We start from the raw sequence: 12,764 nt of genomic DNA on the forward strand, positions 1-12,764 counted from the left end.
CCAAAGAATATCTTCGTTAACTTTTATCAATGTTTCTTTAGAAATATTTTATTATCAGAACTATTTTTATACTTGTTTGCTCTTTAGTTTTTCTAAAAAAAAAAAAATCAAACTCAGAGAGAGAGCTAGCTATTCGACATTGAAAAAAAAAATTAATCGTTTAATTAAATCCTTTTTATGGGCGAATATTTGCATCAGACAACTTGTCTGATAATTTTTCTGTAGTGCAAAACTTTTACACTATTATTCAATGAATAGTGATTTTCAAAATTTAATGGAGTTCCACTATTTCGAGAAAGAGAAGTTAACATATTCAGTTTTATTACACATATTTACACAAAGGGTAAAAAAGTGTTTTGAAGCTTGTCGATAATTTTGGATTGAAAAATTATGTTAAGCGATTTGAAAAAGTAAAAAGAAAGTTTCGGGTCTGGTCAGTACATTGGATGATCGTGATTGTAGAGTACTCGGTGTGGTAATACTTTATGTGATAATAAATTTTAACTTTAAAACATTTGTTGTGATTTGTTTTGAACCAAATTTCATAACACGACATTCAAGTGAGTTTGAGAAAAAAAATCGGTGTCATGATGCTCGATGAAAATTAATCTTCAGTAGAAAATTTTGTTTCACTGAGATTTGTATATGATTCGAGAAGAAAACAGTATTTCTGTAGTTTAAAGTTAACAATCAATTTTATTAACAGGATGTTTAAATGATAGTGAGAAAAACAAAAGTCGGTGTTATTACACTGAAGAGACAAAAAAACTGGTAAAACCTGCCTAATATCGTGTAGGGCCCCCGCGAGCCCGCAGAAGTGCCGCAACACGATGTGGCATGGACTCGACTAATGTCTGAAGTAGTGCTGCAGGTAATTGACACCATGAATCCGTAGGAGTAAGAGGGGGTGGAGACCTCTTCTGAACAGCACGTTGCAAGGCATCCCAGATATGTTCAATAATGTTCATGTCTGGCGATTTTGGTGGCCAGCGGAAGTGTCTGAAGTCAGAAGAGTGTTCTTGGAGCCACTTTGTAGCAATTCTGGACGTGTGGGGTGTCGCGTTGTCCTGCTGAAATTGTCCAAGTCTGTCGGAATGCACAATGGACATGAATGGGTGCAGGTGATCAGACAGGATACTTACGTACCTGTCAGAGTCGTATATAGACATATCAGGGGTCCCATATCACGCCAACTGCACACGCCCCATACCATCACTGAGCCTCCACCAGCTTGAACAGTCCCCTGTTGACATGTAGGGTCCATGGATTCATGAGGTTGTCTCCGTACACGTCCATCAGCTCGAAGCAATTGGAACCGCGACTCGTCACACCAGGCAACGTGTTTCCAGTCCTCAACAGCCCAATGTCGGTGTTGTCGGGCCTAGGCGAGGCATAAAGCTTTGTGTCGTGCAGTCATCAAGGGTACACGAGGGGGCCTTCGGCTCCGAAAGCTCATATCGATGATGTTTCGTTGAATGGTTCGCACGCTGACACTTGTTGATGGCCCAGCATTGAAATGTGCAGCAATTTGCGGAAGGGTTGCACGTCTGTCACGTTTAATGATTCTCGTCAGTCATTGTTGGTCCCGTTCTTGCATGATCTTTTTCCGGCCGCAGCGATGTCATAGATTTAATTTTTTATCGGATTCCCGATATTCACGGTACACTCGTGCACACCTGTTTGCCATGGATACGATGAGGTTATCGATCAGACTTTGGGGAATACTGTTCCACTCCTCAAGAAGTGCAATCTGCAAGTCTCGGACAGTAACAGGCGGCCTTGGTCGCGCAGCAATGCGTCGTCCGAGCATGTCGCTCGATTGGATTCAGGTCAGGAGAGCACGCTGGCCATTCCGTACGCTGTATTGTTTCAGCTTCAAGCATGTTCTCCACCAGACGAGCTCTATGCAGTCGGGCATTATCATCCTGGAAAACAAAGGAATCTCCAATGGCTCCAGCGTAAGGGATGACATGAGGTCGCAGTATCTCCTCTGCATACCTTCGGGCCGTCAAAGTGCCATTCCGAATTATATGCAGGTCCGTACGTCCGCCTATGCTGATTCCACCCCATACCATCCAACCAGCTCGTCTGTATTGTGACCTTTCACGAACGAATGTGGGGTTATTTCGAGTGCCCCTGTCCCTCCATACCAGAACACGTCGGGTGTCACACTCCAGACTGAATCGGGACTCGTCCGTAAACAGCACTTGGCTCCAATCATGTTGCTCCCAATCTCGATGTTCAGCAACCCATCTTCTTCGGGCCGCACGGTGCCGTGGGGTCAACGGAATGCAGACCATTGGCCTACGTGCATAGAGCCCTCCCTCATGAAGCCGATTACGTACTGTTTGGCTGGACACCCTTCCTCCTGTTGCCAAGAGCAACTGTCTTTGCAGCTGCGTAGCATTCTCTGTTCTGTTTCAACAGGCTGTTAACCGTATATACCGGTCATCAGTTGCTGTAGTGGCGCGTGGCCGACCTTGCCCTGGTCGACGTCTAACATTTCGTTTCTTGGAATCGATTCCACAGCCTTGCAACAACACTTTTGGCGACTCCAACAGCGTCCGCGACACTACATTGTGTTTGCCCGGATTCCAGTCTGCCTATAACACGCCATGCCATGGATTCCGGTAAATCACGTTGTTGAGACATCCTCAAGTCACCTTGCCTCAAAAAAAAACAACTGCGCAATTGAATTTCACAGTTACGGCAGTAAAACAGACATTTCTGCAACATCCCGATTTCTGCCCTTATCTCCTTTTTCTGGTTTTTGACGTCATGAACTTTGATTTGCATATGAAGTTTTCTTCTTCGGTTTCCTGCTAGGCTTTAAATTATGGATGATTCATTTTATGCTACTTATCGGTATACATCTTTGCGTAATTTTGTTAAAACCATGCGCTCCCCTAATTGTTTTGAGCAGTGTATAATAGTACGAAGGTTTTTCAACAACTGGCTGTTGCGAAGATATATTTTGGAAAGAGAGAAAATTCAATTCAACTGCCCCTGCGAGGAATCGAACCCATGTCCTTTCACTTTCGGGGTGAATGCACTAGACTACAGAGGCACCGAATCTCTCAATCTTTCCTTGGAGCTCATGTGCACTGAAAGGGACCGTGCATGGACGGCCGGACGAGACTCAGGCCAAGCTCAGAACTCTCTTTTTCTGAATTTTCTCTCTTTCCAAAATATATCTTCGCAACAGCCAGTTGTTAAAAAACCTTCGTATGGTAGCGGAGAGTGACGTCATCCTTGTATATGATAGTATTCGAAGAGAGAGAAAAATTAGTTTTGGATGTATGAGACCCTTCTCGAAAGATTTGCGTTGATCATGTAGATATTATGTCCATTATATAGATGTGTGTTTTTTTGTGGTAGCTTATTTTTATTGCGAGCAAACACATTAATTAGTCTTAATCATGCGAGTGTCCGTTCATGTCCAGCAACAATTGTTTGCTTGCGGTGATCTTAGTGCAGCTTATCATCTCAATAAACAAATCTTCCAGTTGATAGATTTTTTTTAAGGGGACTACTTTAACACTTCGAAAAATGGAATTAGTCTGTTCGTTCAATCAGTCACATTGAATAAACCTTGGCACGTGGATCTTGGTATCAGAGGTTGGCTTCTGTGCTCATTTCTTTTGTTCATGAAAAGAAAGAAAATGAGGTAGAAAATAATCGAATTCGATTTAAGAAAAAAATATGTGGGACAAGATAAAAGCGAAATGTGACGAAACATGAATTATAAATACAGTACGTGTACAGTGATTCTTGGTATACAGCCCCTATCGGTTTTATAAAAAGTAATTTTCCTTTTCTTTCCATTGTTGTAATTTATACGTGTAAGTAATTGATGAGGTGAGAGAGAGAGAGGATATATGGATTTATATAAGGCATGACTCATATTTTCACATCCATAACTACCTTGGAGAGAATAAAGAGATATCGCGTACGGAAATGTGAAGCGTCATAAAAAATTTAATACGATCGAGGTTGTTTAAAATACCAGTTGATAAAATGGGACCACCACGGGAGGTGAAGTTTGTTATAGTTCGCGATAGGAGGTTATCTTCAAAAAACCATGCTCCCTCCCTCGGACACATCTAGACAACTGAGATAATGAATGCCGGAAGTGTGAGGAACTAGGGTTCAAAGGTCACCGATAAGAGCGTTTAAGGATGGAAACTGAGGATCTAGGGGTCAAAGGTCACCGATGAGAGGGTTTAGGGATGGAAGCTGAGGAGCTAAGGTGAGGATTAAGGGATGAATACTGAGGAGCTGGAGGAGCTAGGGATGAATACTGAGGAGCTAGGGATGAAAACTGAGGAGCTAGGGGTTAAAGTTCACCGATAAGAGGGTTTAGGGATAAAAGCCGAGGAGCTAAGATGAGGATTAAGGGATGAAAACTGAGGAGCTGGAGAAGCTAGGGTTCAAAGGTCACCGATAAGAGGGTTTAGGGATGGAAACTGAGGAGCCAGGGGTCAAAGGTCACTGATAAGGGGTGGCTCCTCATTCTGTTTTTCAACTCTACTTTTCATACTACTCTCCTCACTAATTTGGATATCAATGAGTACGCGCGGCTAGTGTCACGCCCACCTTGAAGCATATACAGGGTGTTCTGTTAAATGCCCGACAAACTCAGAGTGTTGTTAGTAGGCATCAAGAGGAACAAAAATTGCAATAGAACATGGTGTAGCAAACCACGTTGAGAGGGTGAAAATCGCGAAAAACGCATGCAGGCTCTTAGTCCAGGGGAAACGAAAGATGGATGTCAGTTGATCGCTGAATGCGGTCGCTCATCATATCTGACGTAAGCAGCGTCGCGAAACGCATGCGCTGGGGTAGGATCACGCACTACAGACGACGTAAATTAGCACTATTGCGGTAGTAAGCACGTGTGGCAGTTAGTTATGTGTTTCAATGAGTATCGTGATGGCTGACTACACAAACGAGGAATACGCTGATATGCATCTGATTTGCGGTCGAGCAGATGGCAATGGAGGCACCAACCAACAGCAATATCCGATGAGGCGTTGTCCGCACCATACTACCTTCGCCATGATCGATCGACTACTACGTTTGCCGGATCTCAATCCGTGTGACTTTTTTATATGGGGCCACCTTAAATTACTCGTTTATGCGACGCCTGTGGACACAACGGAAGATCTCATATCGCGGATTGTCGTCGCTGCGGCAGACATCAAAAGCATACCTGGTATCTTCGAGCGCATCCGGGAATCGTTTTTACGTTGTTGTAGACTGTGCAATGACGTCAGCGGCCACCACTTCCAACAAGTCTTGTAATAGTAAAGCAAATAAATATTTTTGTAGTTATTATTGTACTTTTTGTTGTTCCAGCGTGACGTCGAAACCTACATGCGTTTTTTGCGATTTTCACCCTCTCAAAGTGTTTTGCAATACCATGTTCCATTGCAATTTTTGTTCCCCTTGATGGCTACTAACAACCCTCTGAGTTTGTCGGTCCATTAACGAACACCCTGTATATTGTTGCAAGGTGAATGCAATTACTACTATTGCTTCTGCTTAACCATGTAACTTAACCATACACTTTTTATCGTTTTAATCTAATGTTAATTATGCAATAAATTCTAGTCAGTTACCAGCATGGTCTTGCTGTTTTTTGATCATTTCCCCCACTACAACACCCACATTCATATTTTTTTTCTCTTAAACATTTGTAATTATTGAGTCAAATAATTATGATTATCAGTATTATGGCTTCAGTTGATCTCAACAATGTGTAATTCAATGAATGTGACTGAATATAGACTCCTTATTTCTTTTCAGTGCTTTGCTACTAAGCATTCCATTAAATCTTTTATTTTACTACACAATTTTCATGTGTGGACTAGTTATTTATGCTAATTTTGCTGACTGTGATCCTTTATTGAAGCCTGGAAGTGGAATTTCATCAGCTGATCAGGTAAGTTTAACTTTGTTAAAATTTTTCCTCATTCATCAAAATAAAAACGAAAAGGTCAATGGCACAAACCTCTATCAGAAAAGCAACAATTAGTATTATCTTGTACCGTTGAAAATAAAACATGAAATAAAGAATGAGAAAAGCGATTCCACTTCGCACAGGTGTAAAATGGAAAAATGCAGGAAAAATGGGTTGTTGTTCAGTATATATAAGTTTCATAGCAAATTATTTTGACATTAAATATAACTACTGTTATGCTGAAAGGAATATACTGTACTCCCCTCCCACTAGTCTGCATGCCGGGAAATTCGAATCACAATTGTGAGGAACACAACTTTTGGGGAATTTTGTGAGGTTGAAACAGTGTTTTTGTTTCCTCACAAAACCCGTCCACGTTGAGGCCAAGAAAACGTTTCTCTCCAGTTCCATTTCTAGAATGGTGGATATCCAGGTTATTCTTATGGCTAAGATATGTTTACCACTCTGTGCTGAGGCGACTGCTGTTTGTTTTGTTGACATATAACGGCACCATCCCAATCATGCCTTAATCTATATATTTCGACCTGTACGTTGCCATACAGGCCGAGGCTATGATGAGGTACTGGAATCAGTCGACATCCGTGAGGTCTGTCTCAAAATCAAAGATGAGTTTTTCCGATGGAGACTTCGGATTCTTCTTTTTGAGGGAGCAGAGATGTCTAGATCAGTGGTTCTCAATTGGAGGTATGCGAAAAAAAAAATGGTAATGGCGGCCACTCGTCTAAAGAAAGATTAAAAAGAATTTTAAAAAGTAGGTAGAGGTTTTTCCTGTAATAGTTGTAATGTTGACCTCCCTATCAATAAAATCCACGAAAAAGGGGTAGCGTCCGCTGGAAGGATCGACCTTCCTTCTTGCCCGTGCCCAACTTATCTATGATCCGGATTCGCGAACTCCTTCCTCTCGGCTCACTTTTCTTTGGCGTTTTAGATTTGATTGTTGACGCATGCCGGGCTACGCATAAAAACGAAGAATTAATTTATTTGTGTTGTGTTTAACTTTTGTTGTGGGTGTTATTCCCACAATTTTCTACGTCAACTTTTCTACCAAGCACCTACTACTCACTTGATTTACGCTATGGATCAGTGGCTAAAAACTGGGTCTGTGCGGAAGCGGAAGTTGACTGAAACACCAAAATCCCATACCGTACACAAGTTCTGTAAACGTGAAAACATATTTTGAATCTGCCAAAAGTGCTTCTGTCAAAGCCAGTGCCGTCTTAACGCATGGGCTCACCTGGGCACCCAGGGGCGTAGCCAGAAATTTCGTTCGGGGGGGGGGGGACCAAAGTGACAGAACAATGGATTTGGCCATCTTTTTTCCTTTTTTCAGTCATTTTCTCACATTTCGGGGGGGGGGGACCAGACCCCCAAGTCCCCCCCCCCCTGGCTACGCCCTTGTGGGCACCTCAAGAAAAGATAGGCCACGAAAAAAACGAGTAGTTGAATTTTTTAAGAATTTTCCAGGTAGGGCCTCAGCTAAATCACTTGGCCCGTGGGCCCATGATGTTCTTAAAATGGCCCTGGTCAAAGCTACCCAAGGCCCTCTCCTACATTACTTATCGTATTGCGAGACTAGGAAAAAATCACATCATTAGTGAGAAGTTGATTTCACCGTGCATCAAATATGCTGTCAGGTGTATGCTTGCAGAGAAAAGTGCTCATATAATGAGTTTAATATCTCTGTTAAATAATACGGTGTCTCGAAGAACACAGGACATGTCAGACGATGTTGAGGAGCACAGTCATGAGTCACGTCAAAGGTTGTGAACTTTTTCCATCCAAGTCAACGGAAGTACTGATGTTGCGCAATGTTCCGTGTCACTTGTAATTGCTGAGTACTTGAAAGACTTAGAATTCCAAGAAAATATTTCTATTTTTGTCACCCATTGGAGAGGTCGTACGACTGTTGAAAATTTATTTGTGTGGAGCAAGTGATCAATATTCCGTTTAAAAAGGAATTCAATTTTCAAAATGTGGTGGGCTCACCACAGATGGAGAAAAATCCACGGAAGGTTGCTACTCAGGCCTTCGTGCACGCGTGGCAGACGTTGCCCCCAAAATGGAATGGACTCATTGCTGTATTCACAGACAGAGCCTTGCATCGAAACCTTTGCCTCCAAATTTGCGAAACGTTCTTGATGAAGCGGTCAAAGTTGTCAACTTTATCAAGATTAATCGTACCAACTCCAGGATGTTTAAATTGTTGTGTGAGAGAAGACATGGACAGCCTTCACAACACTGCTTTTGCACACGGAAGGTAGGTGGTTGTCCCGGGGTTAAGTCCTGACGTTGCTGTTCGAACTTTGGCATGAGGTAGCCCTTTTTTTTGGGAAGTGTTTGAAACACTTCACAATTTCTTATCACAAGCTGAGCTAAATTTAACAGTTGGCCACTTGGAAGGATTAAAATCCTCGTTTGAAAAATATTTTTCAGAGCCAGAAATGGGTAATCAGTGGACACCTAATCCTTTCAAAGAAGTTTTTTAAACTGGCTTCATCGTCTATTCCAAAAAAGGAGAAATTGATAGAGCTCGCATCCATCAGATACCACTATGAAGAACCTCTTCAATGGCAGAATGGTGAACCTAGTTATTTTTTGGGCTTGTCGGGGTGAACGATTACAGTGAGCTTTCTAGAAAAACCATAATGTTTTTGTTGCCATTTGTTAGCGCGGAACTTGTTGAACGGGCGTTCTCTTCGTATACTTATATAAAAAATAAATATAGAAGCAAATTGAACGCAGCTTCGGATTTGAGATTGTATTTATCCTCTTTTGAGCCTAATTTTTCAAAACTTTGTAATTCAATACAATTTCAAGTTTATAACATTTTTTCTTTTTTCCAATCTTTGTGTTAATTTGTTTGCTTACTTCAAAAATAAAAAACTATATAATGAAAAAATCCATTTAATTTAATTCCACATATACCTTTTGTAGGGACGTTTTCGGATGTATAATGTGTAAAACAGTTTAAGGGGGAGATGCCTGGAGGATTCGGGGCCGAGGGTACGTGGAAAGGAACCGAGCCAGCTATGGATACACGTACTGGAAAAGGTTGGGAACCGCTGGTCTAGATGAAAATTTTTGCAATTTCTGCAATATTTCTCCCCGCATACGTGTTTGTCTCGAGGTCGCTCTTTTGCTGCAAGAAAGTTTTTTGTATATCGGGCACCAAGGTTATTTCATAAGAAATTTAAACTGGTGGGGCACTAAAAAGAAATAGCATTCACAAAGTCGAGTAAACTCCAGTGTGTTCGTACAAATGCCATAGCAGGTGAAAATTTCAAATTTTTATAAAATTATTAGTTAATAAAAATATTAATAAATTATTAATTAATAAAAACAATTAATAAATTATTAATTAATAAATGTATCAACTAATGAAATTAATTAATAAAAGTATCAACTAATGAAATTAATTAATAAAAGTATCAACTAATGAAATTAATTAATAAAAGTATCAACTAATGAAATTAATTAATAAAAGTATCAACTAATGAAATTAATTAATAAAAGTACCAACTAATGAAATTATTAAACTCATTAATTAATTATAACATTTTCTGTGTGATAATGCATAACATATGCAAAACAGGAAGGGCAGCGATGCACAAACTTGAAAAAAGCATGGCAAGAAAGCTATAAGAAAGATAGAAGAGCCTGCTGCAATCAAAAATTATGCACAATGGGGATGATGACATATTGTGTCGGCATTGATTCAAAACAATATAAAAAACACATGTGAGGTAGAAAATTATTGCATGTACAAAAGGATGCAAGGTGAAATTGTATAGCACATGCAGAACAGAAGTGTTAACTCCCCATCCGCCCCCGTAATGTCTGGGACCACTCAAGGAACAGTCCTCCCTCCGTTATTTTTCTTAATTTACATGAATGACCTCCCAGAATCCCTCAACTTCATCACTAGATTATTTGTTGATGACTGTGTAATTTACCATATCACTCGCCATGAATCTGATCAAGAACTTCTCCAACATAACCTGGCTTCCATCGCAGACTGGTGTTCTTTATGGCAAATGCCAATCAATATCTCAAAAACGGTTCCCATGAAAGTTACCCGTAAATTACTTTCTCTTGAATACTCGCACTCCATCGATAATTTGACGTTATCCCAAGTTTCTCAAACCAAATACCTCGGTGTCATAATCTCAGCCGACCTATGTTGGAACAAATATGTTGACTACATTTACCATAAGTGTGTAAACAAACTTCTCTTCCTCCCCACCGCAACCTTAAACACTCCACTCGGAATATCAGACTACTCTGTTACCAAACTTATATCTTCCCCCGTTCTTTGCTACGGCGCTGAAATCTGGGATGCCTACACATCCAGTAATATAGACAAACTCGACTCAATCCAAAATAAATCCACCCGATTTCCTCACGACTGCTGGTCATCTTTCGTTTCCCGTGTCCGAACTTAAAAACGAACTTCATCTCCTCCCTCTCTCTACACTGTCTCATTTCTCGATTAATATTGTTATATGTAATTTTCCATTGTAGTTGGCTACGTGGAATCAGCTGCTCTTAATTTTTGAAAAAAAGAAAAGCCTCCCTCCCCTTCTTTCTTGAACGGAAAATGAAAATTTCAACAACAAAAAATCTGGATCTATGAAAGAATGAAACTTGTGAAGAAATTAAATATGCCGAGTTACTTTTGGAGACGGTTGCAAAAAAATATAATAAAAATAAATCTGTAAATATAAACAGTATTACTACTGTTGGGGAAACGTTGAGAAGTAACTCAAACGGACGACGGTCTTCGAACCCGAACAAACAATTGTCATCAATAAACTGTATTTTTCGCAGAAAATCTTACAAGTTTGTTTTTAATTTTCTTCTTTTTTGTCATTTGTCAAATAATCGTAAGAATCCTGAAGAGAGAAAGAAAGATTAAAGTAAAGGAAAGGTCATCATTGGATTAAATTTATCAAAAAATCAAAATCTCATGACCTTGCTTTGTTTTCTTCATATTCAGATAACTTTTAAGCATAATCCAAAATTAAATAATTATGGGAGAATCACGGCTAAATAAAAACTATGCCGTGATTTGGTCTCTCCAAAGTTGTATAAACGGGTTCTCTTTCTCTCCACAGTATTTTTTTTCTTCATTCCCCTCTCTTCGGATGGATCTAAAGACCATCCGATGTCGGAATTTGAATGGTTTGTGTACTACACTCATGTTTATCTATCTATATTGCTCTCTAAAATAGAATGTTTTAACCACTGCATCTGATGAAAACCCGGTAACTTTAGATCCTTTCTACACTCCCAGGGTTATATAACTAAATTGTTTTCACTTTAATGACGTCAAAAAAAAAATCAATCAATGGTCATGTCCTTCGCCTGGGCCATCCTCCAGGGCCGTCTTAAGAGCATCATGGGCCCCCAAGTCAAGTGATTTTTCTGAGGCCCTACCTGACAAATTTTCGAAAATTTCAACCGGTTCTAATTTTTCTGAGGCCCTTCCCTTGAGGCCCCCGGGCCGTGCCTATGGGTTAACACGGCACTGCCATCCTCCATCTGTTCGTCGTCTGACTTTTTATGAGAGCCAAAGACCTATTTCAGAGAAGTCGGTCCCTGGAAAACTTATCTTTTCAGTGAAACTTTTTCCTTTTTGGAAAAAAAAAGACCAGTTATAAAAAATCGACCTCGCAAATGGCGAAATCTTTTGTGAGTTTTTTCTTCGACTCCCTTCATATTGGTAGGGTTTGAAGTTGAAGCTGCTTCAGGAAAACAAGAAAAGGGCTTTGCCCTACCAGTGGTCATTTTTTTATCTTCACTGGTGGGGCAAATAGAAAGGCTAGTGGGTCAAAATCTCCACCAGTTAACATGTAAAAAAAGGCTTGTCCGGCACTCCTAGAATTGTTGACAGTAGCTAGTGTTCTTACTTCCAAGACTCTTGTAAAGCAGTCATCGAATCGACATAGCCTATGGCAGTCCTTGCATGTTTGAGATGCCCAACAGTACATGATTCTTCGAAACATGTGTTGTATGGGACACTGCATTTATGATACTGGATATGGTCATAGGCTTTATCACAGCAGTCCGAGCAATAAAATTTGGAGCTGTGGAACACTTTGGAAAAAACGATCAGGTCGTAATGTTCATTATGAAGCAACAAAAATATTTTTTGTTCTTGTTAGGTGTCTTGAACACCACCTAAAACATAATTTAAAAAATATAAGATCATGTAAGTGAAAAAAATATCTTGATAATCTAAGGGGAAAATATTTTGATAATATAAAAGTGAAAAATTGAATATAAACTCTATTCATTCATTACCTGATAAAAGTCCTCCGACACCTTGAGGATTATCTGTACATCTAGAACTGTTGCAAACTTGCTGATAACGTCAAAACCAGAGGGGCCCTTGGGTACTCCAGCCATTCGATACAGGTCCAAGGGAATTTCTTTCTGCAAATTTTTGTGTCCATCTTTTACCAGGGAGAGTTTCGGATGATTATCCAAGATGGCGTTACCGACGACTATAGCTCTGGCACAGCGGTCGTAACCACACTAAAAATTAAAAAAAATCAAATCTTTTATTCAAAATCAATCTATGATCCATCCAGAATCCGATCCTCTGGGTGCAGGCATCTCGTCGTTCTGCCCAGGTAATATATATATATATATTTTTTTCAATATATTTATCTGGGTTCGAGACTATATTATGCATGTATATTTTTTGTGTTTGAACCTTATGCATTTGTTTCTGTCTTGTGTATCTCCAATAATTTAATCACTAATATTTGTACTTGCC

At 40.0% G+C, this 12,764-nt stretch overlaps 2 protein-coding genes across 3 annotated transcripts in view; one reads left to right on the forward strand and one right to left on the reverse strand.

Moving 5' to 3' along the window:
- The window catches only part of LOC149086554 (putative sodium-dependent multivitamin transporter), a 268,467-nt gene that overhangs the window by 159,569 nt on the left and 96,134 nt on the right, over positions 1-12,764 (forward strand). For both annotated transcript variants that reach the window (XM_089256024.1, XM_089256025.1), the window contains exon 7: positions 5,809-5,944. In XM_089256024.1, the coding sequence (XP_089112150.1) occupies positions 5,809-5,944 (136 nt within the window). The remainder of the gene's footprint in view (positions 1-5,808; positions 5,945-12,764) is intronic.
- The window catches only part of LOC149086555 (uncharacterized), a 37,536-nt gene continuing 37,024 nt past the window's right edge, over positions 12,253-12,764 (reverse strand). Inside the window, exon 2 of the mRNA XM_089256026.1 lies at positions 12,253-12,520. Coding sequence (XP_089112152.1) covers positions 12,272-12,520 — 249 coding nt within the window. The 3' untranslated portion in view covers positions 12,253-12,271. The remainder of the gene's footprint in view (positions 12,521-12,764) is intronic.

This window comes from Pholcus phalangioides, unplaced genomic scaffold, assembly GCF_987345545.1.
Source record: "Pholcus phalangioides strain wild (caught in Gottingen) unplaced genomic scaffold, Ppha-v1.0 ptg000004l_1, whole genome shotgun sequence".
NCBI classification, from domain to species: domain Eukaryota; kingdom Metazoa; phylum Arthropoda; class Arachnida; order Araneae; family Pholcidae; genus Pholcus; species Pholcus phalangioides.